This window comes from Amblyomma mixtum, chromosome 1 (assembly GCF_055824585.1).
Source record: "Amblyomma mixtum isolate Tamu chromosome 1, ASM5582458v1, whole genome shotgun sequence".
Classification (NCBI taxonomy): Eukaryota; Metazoa; Arthropoda; class Arachnida; order Ixodida; family Ixodidae; genus Amblyomma; species Amblyomma mixtum.
The window spans coordinates 71080515-71100394 of NC_143012.1; the positions used below are offsets into that span (position 1 = coordinate 71080515).

A 19880-nucleotide genomic window follows, 5' to 3' on the forward strand; every position below is an offset into this window, starting at 1 on the left:
CTGAGGTACACCCGCTGTCTCAAGTATATGGCCCAAGGGGTAGGCTTGTGAGGCCTACTGTATTCCTCGTCATGCACCCTCAGCGACCGTAAGCTCTGGGAAAAGGGATGACTTCGCGTCCTGAATCCTCCCAAGCTTTGGACTGCTAGATTTGCTAGGGGGCCCCTCTAAGCAGCTTAGAAGCAAACCCCTTGGGCTGTATAGTTTTTCGGCGTATCAAGCGGTGTTTTACGAACCGGTTCAGCTGAAGAGGGTTCAGCTTAAGTTAAGGACAGCGCAGCGAGCTATGGAAAGAAAAATGATAGGTGTGACGTTAAAGGGACACTGAGGAGAAATTGAAGTTGACTTGCATAGACAGAATACCAGCTCCTGATTACAAAAACGCCATTCATACTGACAACAAAGCTCCTGTAACATAGAAAAGAGCAAGAACCAAAATACAGGTATCGCCGCCACAGGCCAAACTCGCAAGTACAAGCTTCATGGCGTCATAGAACAAAACAGTGTTGCTAGAACCAATAGTTCTAGCAACACTAGGACACGAGAAGCTACGAATCACTGAGGCGCAGCAAATGCATGCGCAAATCTCCTTGACGTCGCCAGATGGCGCCACGTACCCGATAGCTACGCGCGCTCCTGCAGCGCCGGGACCAATCAGCGCTTGCTCTCAGCGGTATGGGGGCTCCCGGTATTCCGCTAACGGTTACAAGGTACACGGTATGCTAAACGCGTCTATTTGCGAGAACTTCGTTGACGACTTCGAGAACGGGATTCATTGTAACGCTGGCAAAACGCCGGTGCAAATGTAAACGAAGCGACGGCCGCAATAGCCGATAGTTGCCTTCAACGTGTGGCCGGCGGTAGCTTTCTTTTCGGCTGCTGCTGGGCCGCAATGCTGGCCGCCAGAAATCACGGAGTCTGCGTTACGTCATGTGAATGTCATGTTTCACTTCACTTAGTTCTGTGTCGTCATAGCAGAATCCCAAGTTTGAATCAGAGCGGCGGGAAAAACTATTTCACCTTCGAATCCAAATTTCTTAGAAATAAATGCATCTTTCGCTGCCGGCCAAGTGGCAACAAAGCCATGAAATGCCGAACTATCGGATTTTGCTATAAAAAATATTAATAGAGCTCTCCTCAGTGTCCCTTTAAGAGATCGGAAGCGGGCAGAGTGGGTGAGGGAACAAACGCTGGTTAATGACATCCTAGTCGAAATCAAGATGATGAAATGGGTTTGGGAAGTGAGTGTAACGCGAAGGCAAGATAACCGCTGGTCCTTAGGGGTAACGGAGGGGATTCCTAGAGAAGGCAGGCGTAGCGGGGGGTGGCAGAAAGCTAGGTGGGCGGATGAGGTTAAGAAGTGTGCGGGGATACGGTGGCCGCAGCTGACACAGGGCAGGGTTAATTGGAGATGCATGGGAGAGGATTTTTCCCTGCAGTGGGCGTAGTAAGGCTGATAAGGATGATGATTAACAACACCTAGATCAACTCGGCGTACTGCGGGTACGTGGCACGGGGGAGCAAAGCACGTGGCAAAGTACGTGGCCAGGGTACGTGGCAGGGGGGGAAGCAAAGGTGGGCCGTACCTGATCGCGCAGCAGCTTGACGGGTTCCTGCCCGTCCATGACCTGTATGGAGTGCAGCACCTGCAGAGCCCGCTCGCCCGAGTGGAGCTTGGCCACGTACTTGGACGGGAAGAAGCCCACGCGGCCCAGGCACTTGCCCTGCACAGGAGTGGAGGGGGGGACCCACGTGACTGCTCACTCTCTCTCACCTTCCCTTGCAAGGTTCCCCCAGACACTGAACACGAATACACACAAGGCAGCACAGGCAATGGGCCCCAACATTGCCAATGAGTAGTTTCACCGTGGTACTTTGTAAGACTTGGCTTTGCCAATGCGCTTCCAATATTGGGCCAATTATACACGTGCTGCTTGGGAACCTGTATGGGAGTTAAAAGGGAGTGCACTAAGGGACAGCTTACTTTCTTTTTGCACATTTCTGTTTGGAGGGCACCGAGAGACGCACAGAGTGGAAAGAATGGAAAAGAATTGTAGATAAACATTCGAAGCTCTAAACGGCAATCATGTTATGTTCTTTTTTTCAATTTCAATTTATTTTTCTCGTGTACACATGATGAGGGTCGAGGGGTAGAAGCCAGAAATTGTGGCTTGACATGCCACTCGGCCCCTACATTGCAGGGCAGCAGGCAACATGCAAGTGACATATGAAAGCAACATCGCCAGATGCGTACTAACAATGGTTGCCAAGAACGGCTGGGGCTTCAGTTGAAGAAAAAAAGGAACAGAAAAAAACATGTGGCATAGAAAAACTGGTCTGTGGTCATTGAAATCACGTCAACACTTAGTGGAACGAAAGAAATCAAAGAAGCGATGAAAGCATGGTGAAATCTAAAAAGTAGCGCATACATCCTGCATATCTTTATCTTTCGTGCAGATACATATCATGTATCTCTATGATATACCAGATACTAGTATATCTGATGTCGTTATTATTGCACCTCATTGTTTCTCTTTCATTTCTTGAATTAGTGGTTTTTACTGTGATTAGTACATATAATTGCATATAGCATATCCTCATTTTATGTCATTAGCTAATACCATTATTTATAGTGTATTTTCATATTTTATGTTAGAACTTCTCACGTGTTCATTGCATTGTTTGATTCTTTGCATTGCGACCTGTGTGTGCTGTTGCTGTGTTTTGTTGAGCGTCATGTCACTAGCTGCAGTCTTCTGTACAATCAGGCACAAATATTCATGCCCATGTAAATAATACTAATAAAAAAATTCTGCGTACAATTTCTGCAGAAATGCGTTTATATAGATCGCCCATAGAATCCTATGCATGCAGCTAATATGATCTTCTTCTTCGGGCATTACTTCATCTCAGCTCACCTGGATAACCTAAAGCCTCCAACATACGCGACCAAGCATACAATGTGTGCCATATGTGGCCGTGTACACAGGGTACGCTCATAAAGAAATGAGCGTTCTTTACTGTTTTTCAGGTGAGTTTAGACCAGGATTGTTATCCAAGTGACACCTGCGCTGTGGGCGCGAAAGTAGAGTTTTGCAATGAACTGCGGACGCAAAAGGGGCACAAAAACTGGCATGCTAGCCATAGACCGCATTTCCGCATTAAAGATAAAAGAAGGAGAAAAAGCAAGGCTCACCTGCCACCAATCTGGGTCTGTGGTGTCGATTACAGTCACCGTGTCACCAGCCCTGGAAATAAAAAACGTGCGGCAGTGAAGGCAACGTTTTAAAGAACGTTTCAGTGACCTTTTGCAGCGTCCCGCACATGGCATGCAATGACCGGACAAGTAGCCAGCGCTTTGGTTAAGTAAGTTCCTTGGCGAGCGCCGAAGAGGCCACAGTTTCCTCGGTCTGCAAAGTGTGCTTCGCCAACCGGTCGTAAGCACGGCCAAACTAACGTTTTCATAAACATTACCTGGGCCGGGCTAGCGGAAAGTGCTTGCGAACGTTCTCCTGAATAAGCCCGCTCGGTTCGCACTGTCATGACGTCACGAATCTTTGAAGCCTGTCACTACTGTGAGCCCAGATTGGGAAATCATGTTGGAACTTCTCATACTGAAAGCTAGGGAATAGCATACTGGGTTATAAAGAAAACTCCTCGAGTGCCAATCGCCACCTGTCATCGTTTCTTTAAGGCATGTTGAACATTCTTGCTAAAAAAAAATTAATATTGGAAAATCGTAATGTACTGTTACAGAATTATTGAAGGTAATAGTCAATCTTCTGATGTGTAGCAAAGTCTTTTCTTCAAAGTTTTCCTGTCTCTCGCAACGAGCAGTTAAGGTTGTCATAGAAAACCAAAGGGGAACGCTTTTGACGATAGCAAAGAAGTTAATAGCAAAAAAAAGCAAGGTTATCGACGGGAGATCTGCAGATACATTGATTGTTATAGTTAAATCTTACAATATATATAAAAAACTGCGCTCACAACTGCGCTCATGAACACTTTCCCGTGCAAAAATGATTTTGTCCAGCATTGCTCGGTATGATAAAGTTCGGAGTTCTGCGCTCAGTGTGACCAGATTCATCGTGTAGTGCGCGCCTGATGTAGATGGGGTATGTAGGACGCTCCTAAACGCTTCGAAGACGCTTCTCACGTCGTTCTTTATAGCCTGTCTACGAAATTTATGCGCAGCAAATTAGGGACCGCTTTCAGGCACACGCGGCTATCGACGTTAGAGTGCTACATCCTTCCTATCACATCCCGAGTCACCATCGTAGAAAACTTTGAAGACCAGTCTACCGAGCCCAGCACGGCCTGGTATGCGGAGAATCTGGAATGTGGAGGTCCCAATAGCAAAAAAATTCTTTCAGCTGTTTTCATAACTCACTGTCAGTGGCGTAGCCAGAAATATTTTTAGGGGGTATTATACGACGCCGCTAAAAGAAATAAAAATAAAGAAAGCTCAGTGGCGCCATCTGTTTTTTAGAACAGGAACCACATTTGTCAACAAACCGACACTCTTCTTTTTGTTTATACATTTTAATATATATACGCGGTGTTTAAATTGCATGGGCGGAAAAAAGCCGAAAGGAGGTGGTTGGGGGACGCGGCATTCGGAAAATTTCGGAGGGGGGGGGGGTGTTCTGACACCGAGCCCCCCCCCTTCCCCCCCGATCCTGTCTACGTCCCTGCTCACTGTGTAACACCACTGGCGTAGGTTACGCCACTACTGCGTCCAGCGCAAGAAGGTCGGGAGAACTTACTTGAGATCGAGCTCGTCTTGATGCCGACTTCTGAAGTTGTACAGCACTACGTAGATATTGGTCGGGAGGAGGCGATGGGGTTTCTGCATGGAAGCCAGCACGGCCAATATCGAAATTAACGAAACCCATCCAGCTCTATAGAGACCAGAATACAGAATTGTGGACGAAGTGTCGAGACAGGGGAAAGGAGACCTATGTCTGGAGACTATCCAGATTTGGTCTGGGGCTTCCTACGAAGCAGGGCGTAGAGTTTTTGCGCGCATAGGAAAAGAAAAGCCAGACTGGGTGAGAGGCGATTTTGTTGCAAAGTTTGGTGCTGTAAAGGTCACTCACTGGTTTAGCGGCCAATTTATTCTCATTTTTTTTTAAGTGAAAAACTCCGGGAGCAGTAAACTACGCCTAAACATACGAGTTTAATACTGTTTGTTGTCAGTCACGAGCTAAAAACACATAAAAACAACGTTTTATGTATCGCTAAAAGAAGATTAGAATCTGCCATTCTTTTTTTTTTTTTTGCAAAGTGAAATCTGTCAGTTTTGCTTCCTTGATAGCAAGAATAAACGAGACCTGGAGCTGGTGTGCCTTAGTTCTAAATACCGTATTTTCCGGACTATAGCCCGCATTCGATGCATACCCCCAGCGGCAAAATTTCGGCATGAAATAAGTAATAATAATAATAATAATAATAATAATAATAATAATAATAATAATAATAATAATAATAATAATAATAATAATAATAATAATAATAATAATAATATCTTTTATTCACAAGTACATGCTCCAGCCCGCGTAAGCGTTATCGCTTGTGTGCGTGGCTGGGCAGCCGGAGTGTGAAGTACATGATCAGCGGTGAATAAAACACACTCACACACACACACACAAAAAAGAGCTCGAACAAGACAGACTCAGAAATTGCTTCCGCAATGCAATAAAACATAAAAACACTAAAGAGCTGAAACCAGACAGACTCAGATACTGCTCCCGCGGTGCAAGGCGAATACATGAACATGAATAGTGCGTATCAAGTAGTTTTTGATTATATATTCCGCACACAATGTGTTGTTCGAATAGATGAATTTCGGCTAAAAATCGGTTTTTTTACACCATGCGAAAGCAGTGTACAATCAGAACAAGTTTTTCAGTCCATTCTTCCAGTGCCAGTCTTATAAACATGACACACCACGACACACTATACCCTTGAATTCCTGGATACATTCTTCGGAAGCCGTTCTGCGCGCAACAAGTCTTAATTTCAAAATATATATCGTATTCCCCGCTTGAGTTGAGTTGAGTTGTTCACACGCTACCAGCTTTTCTTCAATCTGTTCAAGCTAGTGTCCGCCAGCTCTATGGTTTCTTACGCGCAAGTATTTCCATGAGATACCTCAGAGAAGCAATCCACATCCGCGTACTTTCTTCATAGACGCCAAATTATTTCGCCGATGATCGATTTGACTTGCGCGCATGAGAACGATAGAGTACACTGAGCTTTAATGCTGCCGTGAAGGCTGTTAATCTATTTGGAGCCATCACAACCATTCCTGAGGGACAGCACATGCCCTGGGGTTATTTATCGAGGTTCTGCGCATGCGCTCACAAATTCAAGCACTGAAAATCCGCCACTGCGAGTAACATTCGCATGCATATCGCAGCTGATTTCGCTAAGTGATTTGGCACGGTAAAATGTTGAAGACGCAGTACGGTCACGCTATTTTTACTTTGAAACTCCCGCTATAGGCTCCTTCGGCAGTGGACTAATGATATTAAGAAAAGTACAGAGAATGTTTACAACATTCGAATCAGTGCGAGAGCATGGATTTTTGCTGCGCAGAAGACAACGATGAGCGGGCAGTGCCGTGGGACGGAGTGCTCACGCTAGACGAACAGACAACGCGACAACGGACGATTTAAAAATTAAAACCGGTATAGTCCGCATTCATAGTAGTGCGTAGATAGCACGCACAGACAGTCTGTACCATGCGAAATTCTAGATTTTCAAGATGTATAGCCTGCGGAGTATATTCCGGAAAATACGGTATATTGGGAGTTCATCCGTGCCACATATGCACAAAAATTGCGTTCAGTGCCTAATGCGTAAAGCTAAAATGCCTTTCACCTTAATGCTACTTGTAGCTGAATGAGTTTGACACTACTCCTTCGATCACGAAATGAGTAGGTATTCTGGTAGTCATTGCTTTCGTAGGACCGCATTTCGTTTGGTCAGGACTCAGAAGCAACATCTAAGGAAGAAACTTGTAATTTGTTCTTGTTGCGTAAGGCGTCACTGTAACATATTTTAGAAGCCGCAGGCGCAGCTTCCACTGGCTAATCAAACTGACCCTGGCTTGCGTGTTAATGAGTGGATTCATAGGCGACTTTTTGAGTTTCTAAACGAGAACTACGTAATACTTTCTTGGATAATTTTAATTACTCTGAGAGGTTTTTGACATAAATTTTGCTTTTGAACTTGTATACTGAGGTAAATTTAATCTATCTATTCAGTTCCTCACTGGCCTTGCAGAAGTAAGTTATGAAGGGGGGGGGGGGACACATGAATTGAGCATAGTCGGGAGAAAAAGAGGTGTATAACAGACGAGCGTCTATTAAGGTACGTACAGCCCACGTCAAAAGTATACAGTCCAAGGAATTTGCTTCTAAACTGTCTAGCGAGGCTCGCTAGCACATCTAGCAGTCCATAGCGTCGGAGGATTGAGGACGCGAAGCCACTCCCCTTTCGAGAGCTTACAGTCGCTGAGGATGCATCACGAGGCACACAGGAAACCCCATGGGCTGTATATACTTTTGACAGGGGTTGTATATTGCAGCGCCAAGTGCTCGGCGGTTTAGGTAAACAGCAGGTTGACGGATCGAAACATGGAAACTGACATGCCTGCTGATAAAAAAATTGCCCCCCCCCCCCGCTTCTGAGGCTACTTTTGACGCCAGGAACAGCCGTGACATGGCTGTACAATGTATTTTAGTCGACGCTCGTCGTATACACCAATTTTGCTGCCGACAGTGTACACAGAAGCAGGAAATAAACATTACAAAGTAGGCAACAATGGCTAAGAAAATCTAGTAGCTATACACAGGACTTAAACTAGCAGTTGCCTATTAGTTCAGATGAAACACAGTTCAGCCCGGATATAAGGAACCCGGATATTTCGAATTACTGACTACATCGAACTCACAGGATATCCCTTGAAAATGCCGCGTAAAAGTATAGGAAAGCTGCTCTGCATATCGAATGCAAATTCCCCGCTAGTTTGATACATCGAACTATGAGCGGCGGCCTCCACGTGGCGTGCTTCACTGCCGAAGCCGACATGCAAACCAACTGTGCCTTACTTTTACTAACCGATCATTCTATTTATAGTGCAGAGGTAACAGTATGGCAGGTAGTGCCTAGTTCCAAAGCACCGCAAGCCGCGGCTTCGATGCGAATCCAGCAAACCAAAAACCTCTCAGAGACGTCTATAGCTAGACGTCTCTGAGAGGTTTTTGGTTTGCTGGGAAGCAGGTTAGGCCTAACAAGGCCTAGCGAGCAGTGCGTTGCCAGCATGCCGGCGGGCGGTACGTCGCTACCAGAAGCGCGTCACTATCGTGGGTGCGATGTATCCTCGCTTCTATATTGCAGATAAGCTTATATGCTGGCACTTTTTATATATCGAAGTCTCGATATATCGAACTATTGCGCTATCCCCTTCGAGTTCGATGCATCCGGTTTCGACTGCGACCTGTAGTCGTCTTGTCACGGCACCACGGAGACAGCAGCAACGCAGGGCGGCCACTTACTGGGGATGGACAGGGTGACGTGGAGGCGCTGCTGAGGGACTTCTCGTTGTCGTCGGGCAGATCGACCGAACTCATGCGCACCGCCTTGGCGCTCAGGAGCTGCCTGCGACCGTGCACCGGACTCTGGGGGGCTGCGACGGAAGACGCCCAGCGGACAGTGCTGAGACTAAGAAAAGTCGCTTACCAAGAGGAACACAGGTGAGTGCTTTGCAAGCGGAGCTTAGAGTCCCCTTCCAGTAACGAAGGGATCCTCATTTGAGATGCGTGGTTTGTATGAGATCCAGCAACTTGAGACAGTCACACCACACAGGAAGGATTAAGAAAACATGATTACTCAGTTTTGTGGGTTGGGACAGTTACCCCACATAGGTAGGGTGAAAGAAAATTACTATTTGTCTGTTTGTCACTTGGGCTAATATGACAAAAAATATTAGGACAAAAACACTTCAATATATATACAATGTACATCTTGCTTATCAGGGCACAAGAGAGCTCCCCGTCCTTCAAAGAATTTGTGGTAGGACACGTTCTTCACTCCGTCGCTGCCGTCACAGGTTTTATTTACTGCAGTGCCGAAATGAGGGCTTCCATGTACACACAACACGGAGAGGCATAGATTATGGTGGCAAGTGAAATCTACCAGAGCGCATTCAGGCTTGGTAGGACAAGAAACATGGATTAATGATATTATGTCTGGAACTATGAGGGCAATGTGAACGCAGACAGGAGATACATGATTCATCAGAGATGGTGTTGTCTAACAGACTGAAGAAGTGTACACATAGGGAACGGAAATACAACCGGAGGTAGTAGAGAATGAAGTTGACTTTTGAGGTCTGAAAAAACGTTAGGTACTATCGCGCTCAATATGAGTTGCAACGCGCGGTCATCGACCGGGGCTCGTTCCGTGGTGTGCCTCCTCCAAACAGTCGCTCGGAATTCTGGGAGAAACTGCTGTTCCAGGAAACAACAGCGCCCCCGCTCAGGAAAAAGTTTCTCCCAGAATTCCGAGCGACTGTTTGGAGGAGGCACACCGCGGAACGAGCCCCGGTCGATGACCGCGCGTTGCAACTCATATTGAGCGCGATTACATGACAGCCACGCCTGGAGTAAGGCACTTGTATCTGGAGAGTATTTAGGAAGTAAACTAGTGCAGTGTAAACCCCCCCCCCCCCCCCCCTGCATATGACAGTGAAAATTATGAGAATTAACCCGTCTGCAGAGACGCAAACCTAACCTATCAACCTTTCTTGAATTTTCGAAACGTCGAGTCGAATAAATATGTTTCCTTTAACGAAGCGTATACTTCGCTATATATTCTTGTAAGCAGTCAAGTACTTCATGCTTTCGCAACCTATATATATATATATATATATATATATATATATATATATATATATATATATATATATATATATATATACATATATATATAAATTCTTACTGGGTTGTGGCACCAATCAAGCTTTCTTGAATTTTCGAAGTTGATATATAAAAAAAAAACTCTTACTGTGTTGTGGCCCCAACTCGGCGTTAGCACCACACCGGTCTCTGAACCTACTGAACATGCAAGAAGGGTTTCTGACTGCTGTATAAGGTCAGATTGATCAACAAGTGATCGAATCAAAGAAAAGTTAGAACTTTCATCACCGTCAGTTTCTTGGTTATCAGTGGCAGAGAATGTCTTAATATAACGTTGCCTCTATGTTTAGATTCTTGGATCGGGACGAATTTTTCAGTCTACGAAGATTAGAGGTAGCTGCATAACTTGCCTTGGCAGTTAACTCGCGGTAAGCTAGTTTAATCATAACTGCAATCACCCGTCAGGAGAAACTTTATCACGTTCGGAGATCTTACTAAAAGAGCTTATGGAAGCCACAAAGGTTAGTTAAATGAAACTCAACATTATCGTAAACCCGCTGTTAAATAGGGCGGAGGCCTTCCATTTTTTTTCGCTCCATGATGTTCAGTCGAGAGAACTAGCAAAGGCAAGACATGCCCGATGATGTCTGAGGATTCTTACTTGTTTAGCAAGTAACGACAAAAGCAGTCTCTAGTGTCCATAGTCAAGTAATTATCGATATATTGTGGATTACCTTTCGTGGGCATCACCGTCAAAAGGAGACCGAGGTTAACTCCGCCAAATTTTTAACCGTTGCCCAAATAGCATTATTTATACTGTACTTAACGCTGTTTGGTCTACTCAGATGATCTAACACGGGTACACGAATAGTGCCGCCGATCAGAGCACAGCATATATTATTTTCCTTTGAGGCTTTTAAACAACCATGGGCCAACCTGTCGTTAAGGGACGCTACTATATGCAAATACTCAAGCGTTCTACCTGTAGATGCGTGGCATCACTACCCTCACGTTCAAATTATATTAACACGTTTTGGCGGGCTAGTTGGTTAAGCATCTTGAATAAACAGCGCGAACGAAGACGAGCACAAAAGACAAGAAAAGAAAAGAAAATGGAAGACACAGCGCTGTCGTCAATATGTTTTCGTCAATATTGCGACATGGTTTGGGAATACAGCGACATGGTGACAACGATATTGTACTGAACTCGCAATGTTTCCTGCATTCCAAAGTGCGGCATAGATAAACATGTCGCTGGAAATGCTGTCCTGTTTCTTCACAATAGATACACTCAAAGCCAACAGCCTGTATGAAGAAATTCTGCTGAAAAATATGCAACATCTTCAAGGCGTCTACAAAGTATTTTAACAATACCCTGCCCAGTCGAAAAATACGACCGAGCCGGTCGCAAAACACGACAAAAAGTGTTTTCGTCCAGTCTTTACGACATAACGTTTTGTAGTACTGCGAAGGTGTCTGTTGCGTCGGCAGACTGGCTCAGTCGTTACGACAGGGGGCTCCACAATACTACAGAAATTCCAGTCGTCACTACAAGAATTTCTGTCCTTCTGTAGTACTGCGATAATGTCTGTTGTCGCGACGGAACTAGCTCTGTCGTTAGCATAGGAGGCTACGCAATACTACTGAATTTCTTGTTGTCACTAAAAGGATTTCTGTCGCCAGGTACCAAAGCAAAACAAGAAAATCTGTTGTGACAACAGAAAATTTTCTGTTGTTTTTCAATTGGTTGGTTTCATTATGAAAACTTCGGTTCAGCGCATGCCCTTTCCTGCTATAAGCCGCTCAGTTCAACCAAGTTCTGTTTGGCGCTGTGTAAGGTATGTGTACGATTTGTTGATTTTAACAAATGACCCCACAGTGACGGCGGATTCGGGCAGGCTTCATTTTGTTACTCGCACACCAGTGGTCTGAATTCTCTGAAGCTCAATCTCAGCGGCAGTTTTTCTGCAGCTGGGTACCTTAGTCGGCATGGATCGAGAAGTTGATGGCATTAGGAATGCACTGGTAAGAGAACGTTTTTCTTTTCACAAATGGGACCAGGAGCAAGTGTTTCTATACGCTAGTTAGCTTTCTGCAAAACTGAACGGGTGGAAGAGTATGCAGATAAGTGCATCATGCTTTAACTCACTGGAACCGGAAAAGAGACATGTGCAAAGCCTCGAAGCAAACGATTCTAGAACAGGTCGTCACTTGAAAGCTCCGCAATCACATTTATAATTGTTACCCTCAAAACTTGCTTTATAAACCCACCCCCCCCCAAAAAAAAAAAAAAAAACCCAAGGAAAAACCAGTAGAATGTCAATCACTTATTTACAGGTTTCACATCTGAGCTTTGATAACATGCCGCCAAGTACGCCGCTTAAAGCGAGGCGGCCCAACTGGCAGTGACCAAAATTAGATGTACTGCATGCTGCAGAGCTTTAATTTCGGCATAGGCGCCGAGAGCGTTATCATTGAAATACTTCTAGCACTGTGGGTGATAATAACGGCTCGGGTGCCGATGTCTGCGTTTTGTTAGCGCAGATCACGGATGACTTTCTGTAGTCTCCATCTGTTATTGCAGTGTTGGTCCTTATGCTCCCTTTCAACAATATTTGATCACAGAACCCCTGGTTCTTGCAACCGGCAAAAAATCCGATCTCACAGCAGACCTTTCAAACTGCCTGTTTTAGTGAGTCACGCACAGGTCCCTCGCCTGAGGTGTGTGAAAGAGCATAAGCACTACATCCAGTACTCGATTAGTGAGCGAAAATGCGGCACAAGCTTAAGCACACAAAAAAAATGCAAGCAGTGGTGCCTTCATTTGTAACAAAGTAGGGGGACTAAGTAGGAAGAAAAACACAGTAGCTGTCTGCCGCTACGGCACCACAAATTCCAGCACAACACAAAACAAAACTGAACATGAACCTGTAAACAAAAAGGAGACAGATACAATACACAGAAGGCGACTGCAAAAAAGACAGCACAGCCAAGCAAAACAACACAAGTAAAACAAACACAAGACATGTAAAACAAGCCAAAACAAGACATTTAGGATGTGAACTAATTAACAGCGACGGTAAGGAAAATAGAATTCATTAGGGAGAATAAATACTGGATAGGGAATGGGTGCTATATAAGAGGGAGTGCAAACGGATGCGCGAATTTAGAAAACTATCCATAAAAACGCACAAGGCAAGCGTGAACGAGGTGAAGATGGAAAAGAATGAGGACAGGGTAGAGACAGTGAAACGTTCACGAATGAAGAAAATACGGACTTGCTATCGTGGCAAGTTTTTCTGCCAAGGTTAAATTCACAAATCATGCAATGCGTAAGTTCGCTTTGTAACTGGCTGGCCGGCGCTCATGCATTGGCGACTCATGATGGCCAAGCCGGCTACTGCGTCAAGGCGGCACATTAGCCATGGCACGGCAGCTAGGGTGGCACTATCACCACGACACGAAAGCCAGGGCGGTACGATAGCCAAGGCACGGGACCCAAGATGGCGGGTATCCATAGCACGAAAGCCAAGATGGCGGGTAGCTATGGCACGACAGCCAAGATGGCGGGTATCCATATCACGACAGCCAAGATGGCGGGTAGCTGTGGCACGACAGCCAAGATGGCGGGTAGCTATGGCACGACAGCCAAGATGGCGGGTAGCCATATCACGACAGCCAAGATGGCGGGTAGCTATGGCACGACAGCCAAGATGGCGGGTAGCCATATCACGACAGCCAAGATGGCGGGTAGTTGTGGCACGGCAGCCAAGATGGCGGGTAGCCATGGCACGACAGCCAAAGTTCAGCGGTGAAACGACCTTACGCACCGTAAGCCTCGTGAATCTTGACCACGAGGCACATGCAACTGGTTTTCAGTCCAATTCAGCAGCACGAGCAGTTTGGTTCTGCCGCGTCACACTGACAGGGGACTCAGACCATGGCAGCGAATGCAGCGTAGCAAGCAAGCAAGCACATGCTCTATGCAAGCGCGACAATATGCACGGATAAATCAATCAACGCAGTCACAGATAGAGGGGGAGGTGACAACTAAGACAGGTAAAGAAGCTGCAAGATGAACAGACGTGGAAAGAGAGAGAGATAATGGCGACAGCCCCGGCACCTGTGAGTTGTCGTCGACGGTGAGCATGCTCGTTCGACTCAGGGCTGTCCAGGGAGAGGCTCTTCATTCGGAGAGACAGCTTCTTGCGTTGGGGGCTGTGAGGTGCTGTTGCCCAATTTTTGTCGTCGTTGTCGTCGTTTCGATGAACAAAGCGTTTGAGAGGAGAGGGAAGGAATAGAAAGAAGAGGGAGAGGAGGCGTTTTCTTTTTATGCTCGTCACAGAGAGGCAGTGAGAGAACAGATCGCTGATCGAGCCTGCGCCCACAGCGTGAACAGGGCGGGCCAGCAGTACTACTAAGCAAGCAGCAATGGCGGTCAGGCGACAGCGAAATAAGCAGGGTGTCTCGCACTCGGCGTCACAGCTCTTTTGTCTTGCTGCGCCATCGTGTAAGCAAAAACGACTTAAATAGTCCAGCTTTACGTTTCCAGGCAGCTACAAGTCTTAATATCCCGGTTGAGATGTTAACTGGTAAAAATTCAAAGTGGCTCTGCGGTGAGATCTTAACTGATACAACACGTAATGTGACTTGGCCAACTTTTTGTTTTGCTCCGTTATCGTGAAAGCAAAAACGACATAAACAGCCCAGCTTTACGTTTCAAGGCAGCTACATGTCTTGATATCCCGGTTGAGATGTTAACAGGTAAAAATTCGAAGTGGCTCTGAGGTGAGATCTTAACTGATACTACACGTAATGTGACTTGGCCAGATTTTCGTTTTGCTCCGTCATCGTGAAAGCAAAAACGACATAAACAGCCCAGCTTTACGTTTCAAGGCAGCTACATGTCTTGATATCCCGGTTGAGATGCTCACAGGCAAAAATTCAAAGTGGCTCTGCGGTTAGATCTTAATTGATACAACACGTATTATGAATTGGCCGGAGTTTCGAAGTTCAGTTGTCAGGTGTAAGCCTTGTTCAGAGCTTTTATCTTCGAAAACGCAATCGGAACTCTGCCTTTGATGCCAACAAACTAGTACAGAAGGTCAGTACATGTAAAACGCCGTAACCGATCTACTTATGACAAATAGAACAGAATAACTGTGACCAACAGACACGACTTGCGGTTACAATTTCGAGTTCCCACAGCAGCAAAAAAGCTGAACAGCCTGCGAGACACCCTGCTTTGAATGCTGCCAATCTACTTCTAACGGGCACTAAAACTACAAAACAGCAGCATAAGCTGAGTTGAGGCAACCATACACCACACAAACGATCAACACTCATACACAGCAAGGTTCACACTCAATTCGAATCTGTCTAGTCCTCTAGTGGATTATGTGTGCGTGACGACTGTTGTTTTCAAATTACTTTGCAAGTTATGCCCTAAAGCTCAGCGTAACGTACTAAGCGTTAAACTGAAGAACATAAAGAAACGGGCTATGCGAGAAGAGAAATATTTATTAGTGGCTTTTTCGCAGCCCATCATAGAAGTAAACATGGAGGCTGCACTTAACCATATAAAAAAGATAGACTGTGTAGCTTCCCGTGCACGGCCCACTGTACATAAGCAATAAAAAACGCTCATAAAACATATTCCAGGTTGTATGAAGAATGCTGCTTTGCAAGATGCCCGTGGAGACAATCCTTGGAAATATGGCAGTGTTACTTAATCCATTAAAAAACAAGCTACATAAGTTAGCTGACACATAAAGTGGGGCCAATATTTGAGCCGTTGTGCAAGAATACTGCTGTGATAGTTAAGACTGCGATGCTCTGTCCAACACAGAAAAACTCAACCTCCACAATGTGAATCGAAGGTACGGTATTTCACACTAGAAGCGACAGTTAACGAGAAATTGCACTCCTGTTTTCATGCGCTGTTTTATTAGAAGCTATATTCCCGATTTGCTCTTTTGTCATCCAGAAAATGACACATGACTCATGTTTATATTTAGTCAGTGATTACCAAGACGCCGTAGTACGGCAATTGTAAAGGGAACGTTTATGATGTTTCAAACGGCTCCCTGTTACCAACAGTGAGCGTCATATTCAAGAACAGGTGTTCTAACGACTGAAGCATCCTGCAGATAAATTCTCTAGACACCAGCCAGTCTGAAACAAATAGATTACTTGAGCACAGAATATTCAGAATTGCTGCGATTTGCAGGAGAGTGAATTTAAACTTTAGAATTCCAATAATCTGTGTCCATATTGGCGAGTATGCCTGTTTTGACGCTGCAAAGAATAGCCCTTTCATAAAAAGTGATGTTTAGATCGCATTTTCTTTTCTTGATTATGGCAGCATCATAAAGCATTGTTGTTGTGGCCAAAGTCTACAGCTGTAATTGGAAACGGCTAAACAGAAAATAATCTTACTGCTCTATAATTACATAGCTAGAAAAACGTAAAAGGAAGATATATATTATTATTACAATTAAAGCAAGTGAACAGAAAGATGATGGCAAAGGAAAGCTTTTTTAAGGTTTTATCTCACGGCTTTAAAGTCATAGTTCTGAATTATGGAGATATCTTTAACGAGAATACTTAACAATAAATTGTTAACACGTTCTGCAATGAGCTTTTCTTTTTTATAGCGGAGGTTGTCATGCAATGAGCCGTACGAAAAAAAGATTAATGAACCGACAAAGAATTCAACTCAAATGAAGAAAGGTGCCTCAGTCATAATAGTGGTAAAAAAAAAACTAAAGAAAACAAAAAATGGCTGCTTAATTTTTACACGCTGAGATAAAAGCTATCAGGCAGCACTTCTCAATAGAGCTAATATCCACTTTGCTTCACGTTGAGGCCTACGAAACAGGAGCTTAATTATTTTGTTGTTGGCATTATTGTGACAAAAACATTTGTTGCTCATGAACTAACACACCGCAAGTGCCGCTGAAAGCCGGTCCATGCATCTTCACTTTCGCTCTACTGACAGTACGAAACGACAGATGAAAATTTCTCACCACAACTCAAACACTCATAAAACTACTCTCACTGCTATTTACCGCTGAACAGGATGAATTCACAGGCACAAGGACAGGACAGAGCGACAAACACAACGACGATACAGACGACACGAGGGACGCACACTACCTGATACTATCTGTCTCCAACGGGCTTTTGCAAAGAGCGGGCGTGAAAGGAAAAGACAAGGGTTAAGTTAAAATTCCGAGCGGGGTAATGGCTGAAAGAGAGCAGAAAGCAAAAAAGCAAAAAAAAAACGAAAGAAAGGTGGCCTGGGTGGGCTGCATGAAAATATGCCTTCGTTGTTGGCGAAATGTAAGGAAGCAGCCAATCCCTGCGCATATGCTAACATTAGGGAATGAATATATGCATAGCACAAACTAGATGTCAAAAAGAGGTCGTGTGGAATTCAGTGCGCAGCAGAGTATTAACACCCATTGGCCGCGCGCTGTGCAGCGAAGTGGTAGCGCTCTGCTCCCGCTAATGTTTAGACGATACTAAACCCAGGAACGTTTGAAGCGTGGTGCATTTAAAAAAAAAAATAAGGCAGTACCAAAACACTTTTTGAAGTCCCTTGTTCTGTGTAAACGCCGACAGAAAATAAAACCTCCACCTGTTCTCAGTCACAAAGTCAGATGATAAACGGCACACTTGCTCTTTTTTTTCTCACATTTCTAAAGTATAAATGGTAGGCAGTGTCTTTATGAATCACCTTTCAATGTTTAAATGTTTACAAGGCAAAAAAGCATTGTTCGCAGCTGTTTAACTAATTGAAATTCATCTGCACGGAAAACGATGTTCTCGTGATGAAACAAAAGAATTTACAGAAAAAGACATCTCTGCGAAAGCTACGTCTAGAAATGAGCTCGAACAAGATATTGCCAATAAACCGCTCTACAGTATATAAATTTACAGCACTTAAATGCAGAGCTGTGGCAATAATGAACTCATGAAACTGGGTAAAGTTAAATGCTTGCAAAACCACTCGTTGAATGTCGTAACGCTAGTATGCTTATATTGACAGCACTTAGACACGTCTACGATCCTGATGTGAAGATGTGAACTGTGTTGTAACTTTTGGTAACACAGTGGTCATAATTTAGGCGTATATACATGACGGTTGTTCAGAGCGAAGACGCCGCAACGTAACCTTAATGTGTCTCCCAGTTTAGTACTTAAAAAAGTGTCTTATTTCTTGAGTGCCACAAAAATGAAATTGTGCTCGTCAACTGGCATAATTTTACACTTGCAGTTTTGCAGTCACTGAAACACACTTCATGCTCACAAACATCATCACCGATACCATTCGTCGTTTGTGGAACAAAAAAAAAAATTTCCAGCATGCACACAGTCATAGCTTGTGCAACTACCACAATACGTGCTGGTGAAAAGGAGGCGTGGGAAAGGGTCGCACACGAAAACAAGATGAAAGATGTAAAAGAAAGGAAAGAAGCACAGTTGGCGCTAAAGAAAGTTTTGTTGTTGGCTTGTATATCGGTGGACATGGGTTGGGTCATTATGCTGCCGACCACACTCCCTTCTGCTTGCACTATAGACGTGCCTTCTGAACAATTCTGGCAGGACATAAATAAACAAAAGATACGAAGAAGAACAAAAGGCAGCTTATCCTTGCAGACGCGCGGTATAACCATGGACACTAGGCAGTCGCCTCTAGAAGCAGCATTCTATTCTAGCCGTACTAGGCAAGCACGCTAAAAGAAACAAAAAAAAAGTAATAAAGGATGGTGCCGGAAGAGTGACAGGTAATCACGATTCTCACAAAAGCTGCTAAGATTTTCTTTCAGTGCTGGTGCTTTGATTGCACACTTCTGTGTAGTCAATTTTTGAAACATTTTCTATTTTAGTTGGGGTGAGATGACTGATATACTTCCTTCGTGAAGAGGACACACTGAAGCCTGCAACTGCAGTCTTGAGACCTGATTTCAAATATAATGAAACCAGCGACAAACAAGGGAACACAGGAAGAGGACGGAAGTAGGGCAACACTGTCCTGTGTACTTCCTCCTCCTGTATTCCCTTTTTGTTATGCTTACTATGATTGACACACACCAACTAGCCACACGGCTATCATGTTGAGACCACATGGCGTGACAGTTGTGAGCTCGAATTTAGCATGCGCTTACACGACAATAAATGTGCATTAGACAACGAAGGCGAATGCGATGACAGAGGTTGCGAACTCAAGTTGTAGAGTCTGTTAAGAAACTGCTTTAGCAGGCTTTGTTAAGAGTTCATGGAAAACTGCGCTCTGGGTAGCATGGTGCCACTCGGGGATGGTTATTGGGCTCTTAAAACCCACAGAGCAAGACAGTATGCTCAGTATTAGGAAGAAAACTTCTAAAGTACACTATAAGCATAATTAAGCCTACATGGGAGTAAAAAACGAATAAACTTTCCTCTAGCCCACTTCCCTTTAGAGACAGGGTAGGCTGCACAAGTTGCTTAGTAGATTTCGATCACTTTATATACGGAATGCTAACTAATGGCAATGGACGAATATTACCAGTGCAAAGCATAGTGACTATAGATGCAGTTAGCGATGTGAGGAGGCTTTTAAAAGTGGCACATAAGGTTTCGAGGCTAGCAAATAGAGGAGGTTGAAAGCGTGGTTAAATCTTAGTAACTGCAAGAACTTGGCATGTTTTGATCAGGGAATCTGTTTCCGTTGCCAATCGTGTTTCGTATGTTTAGTGACTGAAATCTACCCCACGGCTCAGGCAGCATATACCCTGCCCCTAAAAAAGAGTGCGCTGGAGGAAAGCTTACTCCTACATAGGGTAATTGGTGTTTTAGAGTGGGGCAGTGGTGGCCCAATTGTTAAACTACCACGCTTATAGAAAAGCTGTGGCTACGAGACTGCTTTGAACTCTGTAGTTTAGACAAAGACTATAGATCTAAAAGATT

At 44.6% G+C, this 19880-nt stretch overlaps 1 protein-coding gene across 7 annotated transcripts in view; it reads right to left on the reverse strand.

Annotated features, from left to right (window-relative positions):
* Stacl (SH3 and cysteine-rich domain-containing protein) overlaps nucleotides 1–19880 on the reverse strand; it is a 413237-nt gene that overhangs the window by 3871 nt on the left and 389486 nt on the right. For 2 of the 7 annotated variants that reach the window (XM_089552214.1, XM_089552195.1), the window contains 6 exons: nucleotides 17085–17108; nucleotides 14050–14154; nucleotides 8564–8695; nucleotides 4767–4860; nucleotides 3197–3248; nucleotides 1587–1724 (listed from right to left, as the gene is read on the reverse strand). In XM_089552214.1, the coding sequence (XP_089408340.1) occupies nucleotides 1587–1724; nucleotides 3197–3248; nucleotides 4767–4860; nucleotides 8564–8695; nucleotides 14050–14154; nucleotides 17085–17108 (545 nt within the window). Of the gene's footprint in view, nucleotides 1–1586; nucleotides 1725–3196; nucleotides 3249–4762; nucleotides 4861–8563; nucleotides 8696–14049; nucleotides 14155–17084; nucleotides 17109–19880 lie in introns of those variants that run through there. The other 5 variants (XM_089552244.1, XM_089552232.1, XM_089552205.1 and 2 more) reach the window with 4 other exon arrangements.